The 20,065-nt window shown below is 29.4% G+C and overlaps 1 protein-coding gene across 1 annotated transcript in view; it reads right to left on the minus strand.

Moving 5' to 3' along the window:
* Positions 1–1,954: 1,954 nt before the first annotated feature.
* Positions 1,955–20,065, minus strand: part of LOC107449925 (neural cell adhesion molecule 2) — a 475,364-nt gene continuing 457,253 nt past the window's right edge. The window contains exons 11-14 of the mRNA XM_016065606.4: positions 18,941–19,032; positions 18,644–18,783; positions 4,901–5,137; positions 1,955–2,090 (exon numbers count right to left, since the gene is read on the minus strand). Of these exons, the coding sequence (XP_015921092.1) occupies positions 4,964–5,137; positions 18,644–18,783; positions 18,941–19,032 (406 nt within the window). The 3' untranslated portion in view covers positions 1,955–2,090; positions 4,901–4,963. The remainder of the gene's footprint in view (positions 2,091–4,900; positions 5,138–18,643; positions 18,784–18,940; positions 19,033–20,065) is intronic.

Consider the following 20,065-nt stretch of genomic DNA (forward strand, 5'->3'; position numbering starts at 1 on the left):
GTTAATACGCAATTGCGCCCTTAATACACAACATTTGACGCGTATTAAGGGCGAAAAAAAATTTAATAAAAATTTTAATTTCTAAATATAATTTGATTTGTCTTTTAATCATTTTAACCGATACAAAAAATAATAACGCCCTTTTTGCAAAACTGTAATTAAGGAACACTGCTATAATTATTCCTGTGTTTAATCAAATAACACCATAAAATGAAATAAATAAATAATATAAATAAATAATTAGAATGAGCTTGACTGCGATATCTAAAAAATATGTTGTTAAATTAAATCATGTTTATTCCGAGGTTGAGCGGTAACATAGTGTTATTAAATTTCAGAGCCATGATAAATTAGTACAATTTATCATGATACAACTCATCAACTCAAAAAATTTGAAACAAATTTTGTGGTAAAGCTTATTTAAAAATCAAAATCATGCATATCTAATACTCAAAGTTTAATTTACTAGAAACGAAGACTTTTCCCTCTGTGGTAAATTAGAGCTATTTATGTCAGCCAAATTCATGTGTCCAGACCGCATAAACTCTCAGTTTACCTAAGGATTATGGCAAGGAATTTATGCAACTACCGTAACTTAATAAGATTTAATTTATTAAACTTTATTTTTTTGAAAATAAAAAAAATATTACATAATTAGTAAATATTTTTTAAAATAAGCAGCCTTAACACAGTGAAAATATTGTTTAGTTAATTATTTTATTTTGCAAAATAAAGATAAAAAAAAACTGCTGATTTTTAAATATTAAGATATTTTACCAGACCATTTTTTAATATTTTTGGAAATATTTATCTAGTTGTCAGCTTAACTAGCATTAACATTTATCTGTAAATACTAGATAGCACAGAGCACATTTAATAGAAAATGCTTATGAAGGAAATTTGTTTGACTGTAATTTATAAAAATCTATTTTAATTGCATGTCACATAGATATTTGCATAATGTATCTATTTTGAATAGAAAAAAAGAGCTAAAATAATTTGCTGCCAAACATATCGTCAGTGAAATTATAAATTGAATATAAAAACATCAAAATAAAGCATTCGTAATGTGTTACGAAAGCATTCGAAAAGTGTATGATATTTGACTATACATATAGTGTTTTGAGATTTCTTTAAATGGAATTTTAAATGCTTCATTGAACATAATGGAGTAAAATTATGTTAAAAAGTATATTTAATTTTCAACTGATATTTATTTTAAATGACAGTCAAACTTTCCAAGTCATTCCCATTAGATTTTACGATGCATTCACTAAATTATATTTTTTGCAACATAATAATAATAATAAGGATAATAATAATTTCAAGTCATAATTATGTCTAAAAATCATATTTTTTTGAAGAAAAGTTATTCAACTCAGACCATAAAGGTACTGATATTACATTTCCGGTAATATCAATTTTCGAAATATAAGTTAAATGAAAACATTTTAAAGGTTGTTTAAAATGACTAAAGGTAATACTATAGTAAATGTATGTATTTGTTTATTGAATTTCTTAATATGATAATTTAATTCAATTTTATTTATGTCAAGTTACACAAGTTTGATTAATATTTAATTATAAGATTAAATTTGCTTGTAATTATTTAAATTACGTGCTTCAATCACCATTGAATTTTCCAAAGTAATTATAAAATATCACTATGTTTTTGCTTGCTTCTGAATAACATTCTTAAATATTAGAAAATTGTTGGAATTAGGAAGATATATTCCTGATGATAATGTTTTTGATGATAAGAAAAGAGTAATCAATGAATCACTGTAGCTGAATTATTTTCAACGAACACATTGTATCCTCATGAAAACATTTTGATCTTAATATAAAAATGATAGAAATTCTTCATAAGTTTCATTATTGTACTAAAAAGTCAAATGATGAGCACCATTTATTATTTTCAAATCGTAAATGGGTTTATTTGTTCACAACACAATATTCTACTCATTCGAGAATCTGTACCGATTTTCATATAGTCTCTACAGTTCAACACTGTCAGTATCACATAATTCTTGTCTTCTTTCTTTTATATGCATACATGAGTAATTCATTCCTCAATGAAGCACAGCAATCTGTGAATGAAATATAATATATTTAAAAGTAAAAGAAATAAAAAAATAATTAATTATACATAAATATCTTCATTAGTCATTATTAACGCCATTTAATGTTTGATTATATTTCTGGAGTGTTCTCCTCTCAATTATGTGACCAAAGTTCAAATCCCACCAGTGGCGTGTTGATACGAATTATGCCCCTGACTCGCACCAACCACAATGATGACGTAAAATATCATCAGTGGTAGACGGATCATGGATTAGATCCGACTAATCTGTCTAACCACGAGAGGTTTCCGTGGAAGCTAGGTTGTCCGAATGCATTTTCCTGGATGTCCTTTGTTCTCTGGGCAATTAACATTAACAATTAACATTCCAAATCGTCACAACTTAAAATCAAAAACGGTTTTAAACTTCATTGTGACAATGGGCAGTTCCATTCCCCATTCATTATGATCCATTTTCTGATTGATTCTGAGATGACAATAATCTCCCTACCGCCCTTTGAATTCTGACATGGTTTCAATAGAGAAGAGCCATGGTAGCTCAGGGGATAGAGGGTTTGCCTTTTAATGAGGTGTACTGGATTTGAAGCCCAACGATGGCTTGTACCAACCACATTGCTGACGTAAAATAGGTTAGTCCCATCAAAAAGTCCACCACGAAAGCATATTTCTTCCAATACTTGAGAGGCAGGAGCCGTTGTCTTCTGTATTGGGTTCAAAATTACAAGTCGACCAAATTGAACAGATAGTCTTAAGTTTAAAAATGGGTCGACTGTTCAATGCTGGTTATAAAATAAAATAATAAAATAAAATAAAAAGAGGAAATGAATAAGAATAGAAATAATGAACAAAAAATACTTACACAATAAATGTTTTTATTTTAACATATTGATGCGTATTCTTCTTAAATGAGCGTTTCATAAGTAAAAAAAATGACTCTAATTATGTCATAGAGTTAGTCAAATTTATTGTAAGTTTAAGAAATAAATACATTTAATTCTGCAAGCAATAGTTCATAGAATATGTACGGTAAGGATTACTGTTACTTTAAATTTCTAGTATCATTGTTACACTAATTACAATTGATATTTGAGCAAGGGTAAACAAGAACTCTATCGTAATTTGAACTCATTGTTGAAAAAGGGAATTGTGCCAGACATTATAACCTCTTTGATTGCTAAAAGAAATAAAAAGGTGCTGCATGACTATTACTTGACTAAAGTTTCAATTAGCAATCTAACAAAGTTTCAATGCAATTTTCGCTTTTTTTTTCTTCCCTTGAATATTAACTTTGCATACCCTTTGGGAATATATTTTTTGCCAAGGATTCCAAAAGAAACATATATTAAGAGTGGTCTTTGCAGAACTTTAGTATGATTCACTTTCACTGCTAGATAATGGTTAGTTACTGGCAAAAATGTTTCCAATTACCGACGGTAAATATAAATATATATAAAGTCATCATGATCATACAAATACCATACATACAATTATACTCAATGAACTTCCTATGATTCTAAACTTCCAAAAGAAACACATATTAAGAGTGGTCTTTACAGAACTTCAGTATGATTCGCTTAAAATCGACACTCTAAAATTTTCACTGGTAGATTAATGTTAGTTACTGGCAAAAAATTTTCCGATCACTGACCGTAAATATAAATTTATAAAGAGTTATCATGATCATACAAATACAATAGATACAATTAAACTCAATGGACTTCCTATGGATTTTATTATGCCCGTTGCTCTCAGAGAAATTTTTTCCTAGTAATACCGACCGTAAACTACCGAATCAAGTTAAAATAGTGTAGTTAGTGCCATCTGTCTAAGATAGATAGTGTCATCTGTCGAAGTGCGAGTGAGATTTGCAGGTTCATTATCAGGGGTCATCAGTGTAAGCGAAGTGCGAGAGAGATATTCTTTAATTCCGTCTGGGTTTGAATTCTCGACTTATGTGTCCGTAGTCTGATGATACTACGACTGTGGAAAAGGTTTTACATAATAACTGAATAAATTAAGGATTGACTCTGACTATTTAGCTGAAGTTCATTACAATAATGACCCCCGGTGGTAGAGTGATAGCCCTTCGCACTCCCGTGCCACTCCTGGGTTCGAACCTTAGGCCGGGCAAGGTTGATTCAGCCTTTTATTCCTTTAGTGGGTCGATAAATGAGTACCAAGCTTGCTTGGGAACTAAACACTGGGAGGTTCCGCGTCCGGCTGACTATCTAACCGGAACATCTGCTCCTGTACCCTAGATCCCATGGTCAAGAAAACTGAGATGGGCACAGTAGGCCTTGTCCCTCTATGGGCTGTCGCACCACTGAGTTTAGTTTTTTTTTGTTACAATAATGGTTTACTGGCTTTTTTCTTGAAGAAGTGAACTGATCGTAATTATTAATGTCCAAAACTCCTAATGTTATTGAAAATTTCTCAGAGTGTATTGCAAAAAATATAGAAAAAAATATAACACAAGAAATGGTGTATTTGAACAGTGTTAAATGTTTTATTTAAAATAGGCAGTAAAGTCTTAGCGTCTTAGATGACGATTTGAGGATAAATTAATATTATGAAAGAAAATGTTGCCTTCCTGCTCCCTTTTCTTCCTGACATTGTTTGCCGTTTATAAAATAGATTTGCTAACTATTTTTCTTTTCATTATTTGAACAACCATTTTATTAATTTTTAATCTAAATTCTGAATATAGACAGTTTCGAGATCATTATTCAATCGCTACGATGATTTTTTTTTGCAATTTGCAATAGCAATTAAGGATTTGATAATTATTCTGAAATAATAATGGAAAATATTTCTTACCAGTTCGATTTGTTACACAATTTGACATATAATTTATTTGGCACCATAGGTATGGTTTCTATGCTAAACATCTGTGTGTCTGATAGTTAAGCTGACGGAAGAAGGACTCCGGTCATTTGGTGATGACCGTTGCTTGACAATTATGGCGCTGCCATGCGTGAAGCTCTCTGTTGGACTAGCTACATAAGTGCGCGTTCTTTCAATGTCAGGTGTTTCCAGCTCTGTTTGCAGAGGAAGCTGAAATACATAATGCACATGTATAAGCCCTAAAATAGTTAAACAATTTGAATATATCTAATTAACGTATTTTTCGGTACAAGCTGCAGCTTAGTTTTTTATTGATATATTGCCCATATTTTTAACGAATATTTTTTGTTAAGTTACAAAGATGAAACACTAAATGTTCAAAAATGCCATCGCATTTACACTGTATAAACATTGTACTATTCAAGGCGAAAACGATGTTAGATGGGAAATTGAACCATATTTCTGTATTACTTAAGCCTTTATACTCTCGATTACTTGTTACTTCTCTGTAATTTAACCAGCTTAAATTACAGATTTAATTGAATTTAGATAAATAACAGATGTAATTTTAAATTACAGATTTAAAATTACATCCTATTTAAATTTGAGAATTTCTGCTATTTATGGTTTAAATTTGGATATTTTTATTAAACCTCAAACAAAAACTTTAGCAAGTGCATCTCACTTAAACAGCAATTGGGAAACGGCATTCAAAAAAGTACTCATAGTAAAATGAAATTGCAATAAAGTTTGAAAATTACGCATGAAACCGACTCTTCATTTGGCTAAGCAATAAAATCTAAGAAAATCGGAAAGCTATTTGGTTTCAAAGAATGGAAATTAGGTAATATGAGGTCAAAGAACCGACATCTAGCAAAAACAATTCACATTCAATAGTAGCAAAATGAAAAATTGTAACAAGGCATCGACCATTGTACTTGGAAACATTAAGGGTAGGCAATAAAATCTAAGAAAATCGGAAAGCTATTTGGTTTCAAAGAATGGAAATTAGGTAATATGAGGTCAAAGAACCTACATCTAGCAAAAACAATTCACATTCAATAGTAGCAAAATGAAAAATTGTAACAAGGCATCGACCATTGTACTTGGAAACATTAAGGGTAGGCAATAAAATCTAAATGAAGACTTATTTGGTTTTAAGGAGCTGAAATTGGATAATAGTACATTGTAAGAAATACACCAAATTGCGAGGTAAATGTCACTGAAAAATGGAACACTTGCATTATAATTATACAAGATAAAATGGTGCAGATATAGATGAGTGCATATTGATGGCTATTGTGACCTTATACTAATCCATTACAGGCGACTTTTTCTACGTATTTACAAATTGTCTTCACTGTACAACAGGGTGGTACCAGGGTCAGCGTGCTGGTTCATATTTATCCTGTTCATTTTTTAAGGTGACTCCTAAGTCACTAACTACTCTTTAACCTCAAGTTTTTGCAATAAATTCTAATGTCCAGAGAAAAGTAGTGACACCGGTAATTTTTTTTTTTTTTACCGTAATTTTTCATTATTTTTTTCCAGCGCACTAAATGTGCTCAGTGTACTAAATCCGTGCAAACTTCTGCCTGTTACTTTTAAATTTTCTTATTTTTTGTCCAATGTTTTGTCGTTATTATTTGTATGAACAAAAATATATGTCAATATTGGAGCTACCACTCAGAAAGATTATGCATTTTACGTTCCAAGTTGGAAAATACGAAGTATTAAGCTTCTTTTACGCTTTCTGGAGTGCACGTTCATAAATAATTCACAGTCACGAGTTCTTACCGGCATACAAAAGAAATATTTAAAGCTGCATCGCCTGTTCACTTTGAAAAACGAACGGAAAGATATTAAAAAATATATTTATGGAAAAAAAATGTACCATCTTTTCATCTCCGTTATTATTTCAGATCAAAAACCGTCGAAATGGCGTCTGACAAGACCCATCGTCCTAAAGACGATCGCCAAGCTCAGAAACGTTATGATTAATAACGAAAGGTATAAAAGACCCAGAACACATAAATCATAAAGACCTATCAGACTTAGAAAATCGGAAAAATGTCGCTTTTTCTCATTGTCTTCCTCACAATACCCTTTTTTTAGATTTAAAAAAAATCCAGAGCGTTAGATTCCGATCTTTCAGTTTTTGGGCGCAGCTCTTCCGTTTTTTTTATGTTAAAAAAAATAACAAAAAGTTTTCATTTTTAGCAGGGCCGTCCTTGTTTACGTGACAAAAATGATAAGATAGAGAAAATGACAGAGAGAAAAAATGACAACGAGTAAATATTGTATAGTTTTTTCTTCTTCTTCCATTCCTTTCGTGAGAGTGTTTTGTTACTTCTTTTCATTTACTGTTTAGCGATTTTGAGTTTCTGGAGGTCCTGTTTGAAGATTTAATGAGGTGTTCAGAATCCAAGTGCCTTTCTTTTGTTTTCTCACCCCCGAGTACATTGAAAAATTGTGTAAATATCATTTTAAGGCATGTATTCTTTATAAAATGTTAGTAGCTTCTTTTTTTTTTATTTCATCCGCCAAGTAGTTTGGATAACAAAAAGAATTCAAGTGAACATTTTAAAAATATAATGGATGATTTCTTACTAAAGTGTTTTACATTTGCTTTCCGTATTTATCTTTCAATTGATGTACTTTTAGTTTAGTATATGACGTTGAGTTTTGAGTCTAAATTGTTTTGCACGCAAGAGATTATATCCTGTTTGTAATGTTTTAGCTAAAAAAATGTGTATTTGTAGTTGCAAGATACCTGATTTATACTTATTTTAATGAAATGTTATAGTAATAAAAATTGCAATGAAAAAGTTAAATATACAAGAAGCTTGAAGCTAGAAAATACTACATATTTCTATGGAATGGAAGGAACTAACTCTTCAAGGAAACACTTAGAAAAAGCTATTCTATTCTCGGAAAATTAATTCAAGGCTTAGCGATACTATACTGGTATCGGATTGAGAAAGAAATGTATGGTTAAAACTAATAGAATACGGTAAAAGTGTTTTTGGCTCTATGGGAACACCAAAAACTTGGTAATTTTTTGCCGCAGTGCTTTGGATACGATTTGGGTAAAATTAACAGTAAAATATTGTTACATAAGATCCGGTAAAATCTAATAATTTCATCATGATACCTTAGAACATGTTATACATTTATACTAACCGTGTATTATTACTTTTCAGTTTTGCATTTTTACTAAATGTATGGGAATAAGAACTATAATTTTGAAAGCCAAAATTCTGTGTAATCTGTCACCATATGAACGGAGCAAATACCAAATAAATGGTTTTAATACCATTTATTTTAATTTCATTTGTGAAAACTACAGTTTTTTTTTTACCGGAAACGTCATTACAATGCAGTTAAGTAATTTTACCAGAATTCTTTTCTCCGTGCATAAACAATTACACTGAGCAGATTCTCAGCGAGCTTAATTAGGTGTAAAATTCAACCATATTTTTTTAAATTTCTAAGCAATAGTATCATACATGTTAAACAGTAACTCCCCTTAGTCCAACGGAGCTAAGCACACTCCAGCAGGAATAATAAGAAACATGTAATTTAAACAATAGAATTAAATAGTTGACACTCTATGGTAATTATGTAGAATTGCTGTTATATATTTATTTTTGCACGATTGTATCTGGAACGATGATGTATTGCATAAAGGAATGAAATACTTCTCTTAGTGTGACTAGCTTTAAAGTTACGTTTTTTCTTATATATATATATATATATATATATATAATTTAAAAGTAATAATGATGGCTGAGATTCATAAAACTATGTCATTTGTTCTGAATTAAATGAAAAAAAAATGCAAAATGTACTTTTGTCTACATCAAAAACAAAACATGGCATTCTAACAGAATTCACATCTAAGTATTTCATAGAAGCGGAAGAAAACAAGTAACTAAAAGATTACAAGGGACTTTCTAAATTCAATAAAAAATAATAAAAGAAAACGATTAACTCATGGATCTATAGTAGTTAAGCTTTTTGTCGAAGCGTGGCGCTGAAACAGTTTGGGCAATTGTTGCCAATTTGCTACACGTTAAACAAAATGCATTGTCTCTATACGTTTTTCATTAGAGTGGAAACGAGTTCAAGAAGGATTAATTTGAGCAATGAAAGGTTTCAACTTTCTGACCTTTGGACAATATAGTGTAACAAGTTTTAAAATTCCTGTATTATAATATTGGTTGAGTAATATTTATTAGATTAAATTCATTAGATATTATAAGATTAAATTCTATTAGATTAAATTCATTGCTAGCAAGTCTACATATTACAATTCATCAGTCAGTTTTTATACTATATTTTAACAATCGAATTACACCTTATGTATATTTATGTAATTAGTTTATTTCGATTTTTTATAAAAATTTGCCATTATTTTTTATATAATTTCAAATCACTAGTAAATAAGGAATTTTTGGTTTTTTAGCTTTTGTTTGTTAGCTATTAAAGTTTAAATAATGAAGAATCAAAAGAAAACTATTCCCATAGTTCGAAAGCCAAAACTTAGTAAAAAGTTTTTTTTCCTCGCTTAACTTACTATCAATTCTGAAAGGTCGTATGAAATTTAAGAATATAGTTTTAACAATAGAGAGAATGTGATAATATCAGGTTACTTTTCTACTTCTACACTGTTAAACATATTGGACTGAAGTTTCATAGTATCTTTCATATTTGCTGCAATTCTATACGTATAAGGCTAATTTAATTCACATTGTTTTACTTCCTAAACTTGATTCCACGATCACTAAAGTTCAAGTTGAACGGAAGCATGATTCAATTTAACACAGTGTTGCAGCAACCTTACTCAGCTTCAAAATTACTGTTCCATCCTGAAATTATATTTTTGTCGGAGTAATTAGTAAGCGCAGTAGATTTTAGTAAGCATTTCATAAATTTGTTATGGCTTTTTATAATAAAAAAGTAGAAAAGGTTATTAAATCTTCTATAAAAACAGAAATATTTAGTTAAAATCAACTATTAGAATACAACTCAATCTAAATGGATTATTCATTCCTATTTCTTGATACGCTATCCTTACATTTTTTACGTTTGATTTCTTTTACTATCTACACTTTTTAGGAGCGGTTTGCGTTAGTGTTACAGAATAAAAAGAATTACAAATATTCCAGATCAGAAAAAAGTAAGCATAACGATTTGGCTTTATTTTTCTTATCCAATGCTATGCAACAGAACCTTTTTTTTTACTGTAAGCCTCTTTTTTACCTAACTAGTCTCATCCAGCTGACTATGCATCAGCGAGCCAGAGTCGAGGCTATTTCTTTATCCCTTGAGACCTATTTTGGTATGTTTTCAGACATTCCTATTAAATCAACCAAGTCCCCAAATAACTCCCCGCAGACTTATATATAAGCTGTAGACCCCCTTGAGCAGCTACTGACATTTAGTGGATCTTCAGCTATATTGGACCATTTTGGCTGCTCCACGAAAAAAAATAAATAAAATGAACTAAAAAAACGGGACTAGGACGAATTTAAGGGCGGTGATGGTAGATTAAAAAGAACGGGCGATATCTCTTTCTCAAAGGAAGAGGGGAAAAAAGAAACTAATAAAGGCGAGATGGTTTATTAAGTGTTGAAATTTATGCCAGACTCTACCTTAAATGGGGCAATAAATTAGGTTTATGTTTTATTCATTGAAGAAAAGCTAGTGGTGTGAAAGGATTATTAAAGTTACACATCGCACTGTTCGCTGTGGGTGATAAGCAATAAAGTATAGGTAAGTATTTTAGTCATGGTAAATGCAATTTATCGGTATATTCATATTTCGTACTTAATGTATGCAATCTTTCGGTCAGTCGTTTACGAAATAATTTCGGGAATGTGAAATGTTTAGAGATATTTACTCAGCATTTAAAGTGAACTTTGTCTTTAAAGCCAAATGCAATAATTGTTGAAAAATTAATTCTGTGGAACAAAAGATGCGTGAATATTTCAAGAAATTTAGATTTATAAGACATTAATATATAGTATTGAAATTCTAACATGCATCTCATAAGAAAATGTGTTTTTCTTAGGTATGCATATCTGTATTTTAATAAAAAAGTATCAGTCAATGCATGATATTTTTTTTAAATTTATGCATACATTGCACATAAATAAAGCAATGTGATTAAATAGCTTCCGGATATGTTGTTTTGCTAAGACAATGTAAACTAGATATCAAATATATAGTTATTCAAGGTTCTGAGGTTAAATATTTTTAAAAATTGGCATTTAAGGCGAAAAAACAACTTGAAACGCATATTTTTAAATTTATTTACTGGTCAATTTTTCATCATAATTTCTTTTTTTCTAATACATTTTAACAATATGACAAAAACAAGAATTCATTGTATTTTAAACGTATTTTAAAATATTTTTCCGTTTCATGACCATTTTAGTATTTGTTACCAACTACGAGCCAGTAAGAGTCTGTTGCCACGATTAAAGCTTTGATTTCACATTGCATTGGTGTAATATGTTTTTATTTATAAAAATCCCTTGCTTTACATTTACACAGAAACTTATTGCAAAGAAAACATTTTATACCATCAATTAGTTCTATTTTTTAGAACAGAATTTTGATCAACAAACATTATTTAGTAAATAAAAAAGAAAACTGGAAATTTATTCTAAATCTCAGCTTTTTAAAAACTTTAGTTAATCTTATGTTGGACAAACATTGTTATAAAATTTTGGTATGGTCGTTTTCAGTCAGTTTTAAAATTAAAAATATTCGCCAAACATGTGTAAAAGCTTTTAAAAAAGTAACCTTTGAAATCTTATTTTTGGAATAAAGCTATTGCAAACTTAAAATTAGAGAAAAATCAATTAATTTTTACGATTTTGCCGATTCTATTCTTACGAAGTTATGAAATAGTAGACAAATTATTTTAAACAAAATTTGTCACTTATATTAGTATACTATAATAACGATCTTAAATTGATTATTTTGATTACATATTTTAATATTCTTTTATATTCCATTCATTTTTTCCGTTCTCTTATATTCAATTCATTTTTATATTCCGGTTGTTAGTCAATTTTTTTATTCATTTGGAATTAATTTTATTATTTTTCTTATTAAAGACGTAAACAATAATATTATTTTTTAATATTTGACAAAAAAATACCCAGAATTAATAATATAAATTTTGTTTATAACTGAAAATTATAGGGGTTTTAAAGCTTCATATAAATAAAGTTAATATATACTAATTATTAATAAGGTCAAACTATTTTGTTTTGAATGAGACTATTGATTTTATCACGAAAGATTCTATGACTGTCCCTTTTTTTACAAATAGCTATAATTTTGTTTAAAAAAATTCTTGCATTTTTCTTAAAGTTCTTTCAATTTAAATTTTTTGAAAAATATTTAAGTATGAAACAGAATTCAATGTTAAAATACATATAAGTTAATAGATTTTTTTAAATTCACCAAAATGCAATAATATATGCAATAATGTCTGTTTGCTCGAAATTAATAATGTAACAAAGTTCATATAGAACATGTATGTATAAATTGATAAAATGACAATAAAACATTGTTTGCAATGCATAGTAAAAATAGTTTTAAATGAAAATTTGAAAATAAATTTTAAAATTTTAATTCATATTACAAAGTTTGGGAAATTAAATGCAGTTTGGCATACTGTTTACATTTCATTACGTTTTTAAGACTTAACTGTCTTAAAAAGATGGTAATTGAAAGTGAAAGTAGATGCATAGACTAAAGTTTCAAAGCAAACAACATTAAACGAAATGAAAATGAATTGAAATTACGAAATTGAAAAAAGATTCTGTAATAAGAGAGCAAATAAGAGAACATTTTTTACACGCACTTAATAAAAGCTAACTTAAATTGCATCATAGTGCTAAATGATGCCGAGATTCCTAGTTTATGAATCCCTTAAGATTTGCCCCCTTGAGCGAAAAACTAGAACTTAACTTCAATTAGAAAGTGCAAGTCTAGTTTTCCAGTTTGCACTATTAAACATATCTTAAAACTAGCTTTCAGGAACAAACAACCTCTAGGAAAATGCCTGCGATATTTCCCCTTTTATTTTTTTTTACTTCCCTACTTTTATCCCTAAATTTGAATAGAAACAAGTGAGATAGAGTCTAGAGAGCGATACGTAATTAAGGCATATTTCCATACTAAGGGAATTAGGGAATTTACGATACTATTTTTAATCCATTGCTTGACTTTTATTAAAAAAAGCATGTTACTTTCAAGGAGATTAAAATGGTGCTATATTTACAAGGCATTCTTTATGGAAGAATGCCTAGTATTTTCATTACTTCGAAATGTGATATCGTTGTTCCTAATTGAACCTGCAGATCGGATTATAATTTTAACCAACAGAATAAATATAACGTAAATATTAATTAATTCCAAAAGGAGTTAGATGAGCAAGTTTTATAGTAGCGGCCGTCTTTTAATTAGTTATAAGAAAATAAGTTTGGATTTTGTTGATGATGTTCTCTTGTGTGCGATTAAATTAAATATAGTGTGCTATTTTATTTACGTAAGTAACTTTTTAATCTCATTAGTCATAAATAAACGTAATTTTGTTTTAGTGAATAAAAACGAATTTGGAAAGTAAATTATTTAATATGAATATTTTTGAATATTGAAATTATAAGTTGTTTATTTAGTTTCTAAAAGATGTTTTTGGTATAAAAAAACTAATTCTTAATTTGATAATATGGAAAAAATGTACAATTTCTTTTGGATTAGATTTTGAACAATATAATTAATTACTAGAGACTAGAATGTGCTACAATGTAATTACTAGAAAAAAAAATATAAAGACAACTTGTTACTACATAATATAATTTCTTTATTACAACATAGTGTAATTACTTTTAAACTGCAATATTTTCTGGTCAATGCTATATCGCTAAAAATAAATAAAGCATTATCTAAATTTTCTGCACTAATGTAAAAGAAATATTTGTTAAATTTGTTTTATTCTTTTTAAATTGGAGAAGTTTTATGTTGTAAGGTTATTATCCTACGTCTAAGAGTTTTATGTAACCTCTAACACCTTAACTTAATACTATGTATAATAATGATAATAATGATAATGCTATCGGATAAAAATTTATTATATATTAAATATAAAGGGATTAAATGTGTAAATGGAATTGGAAAGCATAACTTATTCAAGAATAAATTTTATAAGCAGGTAATTTTATAAGCAGGTTCCTATACCAGAAAACAAATGTACCTGATATAAAGATAAGTGATAATAAAAATAAATGTACCTGATGTTTGAATAATGTTATAAGTTTGTTCCTAAAAGATTGATTTAAAAAACTGAAGAATCTTTGATAAATAGCGGTTTTTATTATTCAGTATTTATTTTTATAAAAAGAATATTGCTATCAAAATTATGTAGCGTTGAGTAGTTGCTTTTTAGTTCTTACTTATTAACATGTTCTTTAAAAATATACGAAACATTAAACATTTAAAATGATTTTAATTAAAGTTAATGTTATTTTCGAATTACTTTTAATTCGTTATTTAATATTTCTGGAAAATACACAAATAGTTCACTGATGTATTATATTTATTTATTATCAATGCTTAAATATTCAATAGAATTTTTATTAACATAAAAGCTTATCTTCAAAAAATTTAATGTTTTCTTATTTTAAAAAGTATAATAAGTTACCATTTGAATCTTAGTTAAATCGCAATTTCATTTCTGATTGCATATTTAAATATTTGTCTCTAAAATAGCTTGGGGTTATGAGATAATGAAAAAGTGCACAGTTCTTAAATTACCGTTTTGACTAAATAGACTCAATGTAATTTATTTAGTAATTCTGATATGTTTTAGAATTAGCCTAGTTTCATGCCCAACATATATACTATATAAGTACATATAATATTTTACACATATGCTATATATTAATAAAACTGAAATTTTTCATTTTACTTATTTATTTGATTATTTGATTGAAGCAATAAATTAATATCAACCCTAAGCTATATTATTTTTTGTCTTCTGTATTTGCAAATAAAGGAATAAAAATTAAAAGGATATTTTTCATTTAGTTATAGGTATGTCGATAAATATGTGTCATGTATTGTTTCAAATCATATTAAGTAATTTTTAGCTACTGAAATTCATAAGAAATAATATATTTATAAGCAAATTTTTGAATGACTAAACTTTTTAATTGTGATCAATTTAGTTGTTCAATAGTTTTAACAAGGGATATTTATATCGATGATGTTTTTCAATTGTGTTGGGTTATTACTTTTTGTGTTTTCAAATGTAAGCTTTGCTTGGGATTTGTTACTCCTCTGTGTTGCTTCTTGTGCTTCTAATAGCGAGGATTTCTCAAAAGTAAGTTTGCTAGAAATCTGTCATTTCAACAAAAAAAAATTGCTTCTGTTTGAGTTAAGTTCGAACGCATTATTTTATTTTGTAAATACTGCAACTTTTAACACAATTCAAAAAAAAAAATACTTGGAAATGAAGCAAATATGGAATAAGTATTTTATGAAATGTTCACGTAAGCAAGGCAATTCTACTAAACAGGACCAATTAAATTTTCTTGTTTAGACAGATTTTTTCATGTTTTAAGTTATTTTCATGTATTCACATTCGTTACTGAGGTATTTCAGATATAGATACATTTTAAAAGATATTTCCTTCATGAATACATGAACTGATATCAAATGTCACGTGCGGTTAAAATCGTTGAATGAGACTGCTCTTTGCATAGGAACTAATATTTTACAATACATCACATATTCTACAGACAATAATAAATATATTACATACAGCAAGTAAATAAAACATTAAAGCCTGGTCTTAATTTAGAAGTCTAAAGAAATCCCAAGCATGTATGTGTGGTGCGTTCGAGATAATCGAAGTTAGGATTAAACGTTATATTCCGGATGTCATTACGAGTAGAGCCAGAACAAACCAGCAATTGTTTGTTCTATCTATTTGTTGCTTAATTATACACAACATTTGGTTTTGAAAATCAGTAAAATAATTCAGCTATCAGAAGAATGTTGGCTTCTTGTTTCGTGCACATTTTTCTATATTTAAAGTTTTTCTATATTAAAAGGTTTTCTATATTTAGGGGTTTTCTATATTTAAGTGTTTTCCATGTTTAAGGGTTTTCTATGTTTAAGGGTTTTCTATATTTAAGTGTTTTCTATATTTAAGGGTTTTCTATATTCAAGGGTTTTCTATATTTAAGGGTTTTCTATATTTAAAAGTTTTCTATATTTAAGTGTTTTCTATATTCAAGGGTTTTCTATATTTAAGGGTTTTCTATATTTAAGGGTTTCTATATTTAAGGGTCTCATACAGTTTAAAACAAGTCCTGCCTGCAGATCCCAAAACTATTTGTCTTTTGTTCAAACTTTCTTTAGAATGTTTCATCTCCGTTGGGCAAATTCATAAAGTTTAGGGCTCGTTTACATAATGGTGCTTTAGATAGGGCCAATACGGTAAAAAAACGAAGTTCGGGGTGAAATTTTTTGAGAAACCTTATGAAAAAGCCATGGATTTATATAGAAAGTCTTCAAAATTTCAAGAAAATCGCTTGAAGAAGATTATGCATGATTGTTGGATAAGCTTATTTTTAGATATCTTCAGTCCAAGCGATCGCAGTTTAAACATTTGTTTCCAAGCCTAGTAACAATTATAAATAACTATTAACATTGCTATTAACTGTTGCTATTTATAAATAAACGCTGTTATGCATTAAATTATGAATTCAAAAGATCATAACCTTTTAAAATCGTGTTTCATGCAGTAACTATACACTTTTTCAAGAGTAATAACCACTAAGTTCCTTATTCATTTTGAAGATTATAGGTAAGAAAAAAATTCATATTTGTTTTCGTAATTAGTTACTTGATAGTAGAATAAAAATATAAAAAAATCCTATTATCCTGTGTTTTTTTATTTAGTATGCAACTCCCGACACTGAAAAAAAAAATCTCATCTACACGGTGTCTAATGGAACATTCCTTTAGAACTAGCATCATCGCCCTTTGACTAGCTCTGAACTGAGTACTGCTCTATTAAAGACTAGACGAGGAAACATGAGTTGTTATATCGATTTCCAAGCTATGTAAGATTCAGAGCGTTTGAGTATTATGTTAACTTAAAATCCGAAAGCAATTTATAATCAAATGATATGCAAAATTGTCAATGATGTCACTTCTCCGTACATAAAGTTTTAAAATTCTGCTGTGGGATTAAGCGTCGAACATGTGACCTTTCCGGAATCAAGATTAAAAAATGGGTTTTATATATTTAGAGAATGTTTGCTTAAGCTTTTTCACGAATAAAAACAAAATAGACAAAGTTTAAATTCTTTTCTATCCTAGAAAAATTATATTTTTAAACTATGTATGTTCACTTTTAACAAAGAATTATCTGGACTTTGAAAAAGGCAATTAGATTAAATATCTCAAAAGTTTGAAACGTTTTTAAAAACTGCCAATTTGGTGAAAAATTTTTCATATATTAAAAGAAAGGACAAACACAAACGTTTTTATTTGTACAAAGCTATAATTTTTCTTCCTTTTGAAACTTTGAAACATTTCAAAGAACGCTGGATGAAGATGGCAAAGGTTAACGTATTACATTAAATTACTCATTACCTTTCAAACAGTTATAAATCACTGTTTCAAATTTACAACATGTATGGAAATAGCTTATTAATTGCTAAAAAAGGTAATTTCATCCAATGACAAACTTTCAAATAAACAGCCTTAATACACTCTATAACAAAAAAATCGACGCACCAAGTAGCAATCATCCGATTGCTTCTTGGTGCCAGATTACAGTGGTGCATGGCTCGATCAGGCTGGAATGATGCCGACTGGGGACATATAGTCTTTAGCGACGAATCCCGTTTCCAACTGTGTCCTGACGATCATCGAAGACGTGTTTGGAGACACACTATTGCATCCTGCCTTCACTATTGCACGCCACACCGGCCCTGAAAAAGGCATTATGGTCTGGGTTGCCATTTCCTTTGACAACCGGACCCCTTTGGTCGTCATTAGAGGTGCACTAACTGCACAGCGCTCCATCTACGACATCCTAAGACCTGTTTTGCTACCGCTCCTTTTGCAGCTCCCTGGGCTAGTTTTTCAGCAGGGCAATGCCAGACCACATACGGCCCTTGTTGCTATGAGCTGCCTGCAAGCTTGTCAAACTCTTCCTTGGCCTGCCAGATCACCAGATCTCTCGAGCATGTCTGGGATATGATGGGAAGGCGATTGCATCTGGCGCGGAATGTTGATGACCTCATTCGACAATTGAATCGAATTTGGCAGGAAATACCGCAAGAGACCACCCGGGAGCTTTATCGATCTATGCAACGCCGTGTGGCAGCTTGTATCCAGGCTAGAGGTGGGTCAGCACCTTATTGAACTTGTTACTGTAACTCTGCAATAAATTATTTAATTGTTCTGAAATTTTAATCATTTACTATTCTGTACATTGTCTTCTTATCCACCAATTTTCGTTTCAATCGGACAACTCCTTCTTGGTGAGTCGATTTTTTTTATAGAGTGTATATGCCAATAATTTAATTCGTTGTCCGAACTTAGTGGAGGAATATGTTAGATTAACCCTATCTTATTATTATAACGTTTGAATTTTAAAAAAATGATTATTACCTTAATTTTTAATCTTGGATTAATAAAATTTTCGCTATTTGATGAATCAAGCGGCAGCTTTTTCCAATATACACTTTCCGTTTTTGCTGTCGCTTCTCCTGTTACATCTGGTTTGCTATTTTCTATGATTACATAACTATCTGAAAAAAATGTATAAAAATGTCAATTTGTATTAATTCAATTAAAGAAGAAAGAAAATGTTTGTTTAAGACATTTAAAATAAAGGTGATTATTTTTATTCATTAATTAATAGTTTTGAAACACTGTGATGGTTAGTTAAAATGTAAGCATATATACCAGGTGTGAAATGCTTTAGTTGCTCCTCTTCTCGGTGTTCACATAAACAGTGGTTAAAATTTTTGTGGTCGGGATCAGAGCTAGATGGATTTCTGTAACAAAAAGATAATAATTTCATTTGTAAAAATGCATCATAGGTTTTTAATTAGGTAATTAATCAAAAAAATAATGCTAAGCTGATAATGGAATAGTAATATATATTTTGATAAAGTAGAATGCTTAAATGTCTAGTGTTTAAATGAATGTCTTTGCAAATGTACAGTGCGCACCCTAAACAACTTTTGATCTAATGATTGGATCTTCACGTTCTAAGACTTATTCCTAATGGCTCAGGAGGGTTACCTGAAATATGCTAATTATTTAGTCATCTGAAATATGCTAATTATTTTGACACCCAAAACATAGAGGCTAGCCTCAATCTGGAAAATATGGTCCCCATAGTTTAGTCAGGAGAGCTCTCCGAAATTTCGATCCCTTAATGCAGAGGTCGCCAAAGTTGTCTATATAGACCCCCAGGGGTCTATTTAGCAAAATCGGGGCTCGATCTGTGCCAGGGGGTCGAATGGGGGTCGATCCGAATCGGAAGGGTCGATTGGGGATCATAGAAAAAACAGTTCTTAATACGCAAATCACACATACCTAATTGAGTATGTAAAATTTGTGAATTTTTTTATAATTGACTTAGCTTCAGACATCATTTATAAGAAACAAATGAAACGATTCCCATGTGTCTTCTATGCGAAAAAACTTTTGGAAATGACTACATGAAACCGTCAAAAATGAAAGAGCATCTTGATAGGGTTCACTCAGATAAAAAAAAATAAAGAGCTTGAATTTTTCAAAAAACTTAACTGCGACAGTTAGAAATAAAAGAAGAAGACTTGGAAATATATACAGGTCATCTTCAAAAATTGAGCAACGATTTTAAACTGTGCTTTGTTGATTTAGAAAACATTGATATTCCTGATTGGATTATTGCGCCATTTTCTGCACAAATTGAAAATGTGAACATCAACCTGCAAGATGAGCTTGCTGCATTATTATCGGATCTTGAAGCAAAAGACGCTTTTTTTAAAATTTATCAATAAGCAAATTTTGGTCAAATATAAATACAATGCAAAGTTA

The sequence above is a fragment of the Parasteatoda tepidariorum genome, chromosome 1, assembly GCF_982258835.1.
Source record: "Parasteatoda tepidariorum strain Cologne lab strain chromosome 1, Ptep-v5.0, whole genome shotgun sequence".
Lineage (NCBI taxonomy): Eukaryota > Metazoa > Arthropoda > Arachnida > Araneae > Theridiidae > Parasteatoda > Parasteatoda tepidariorum.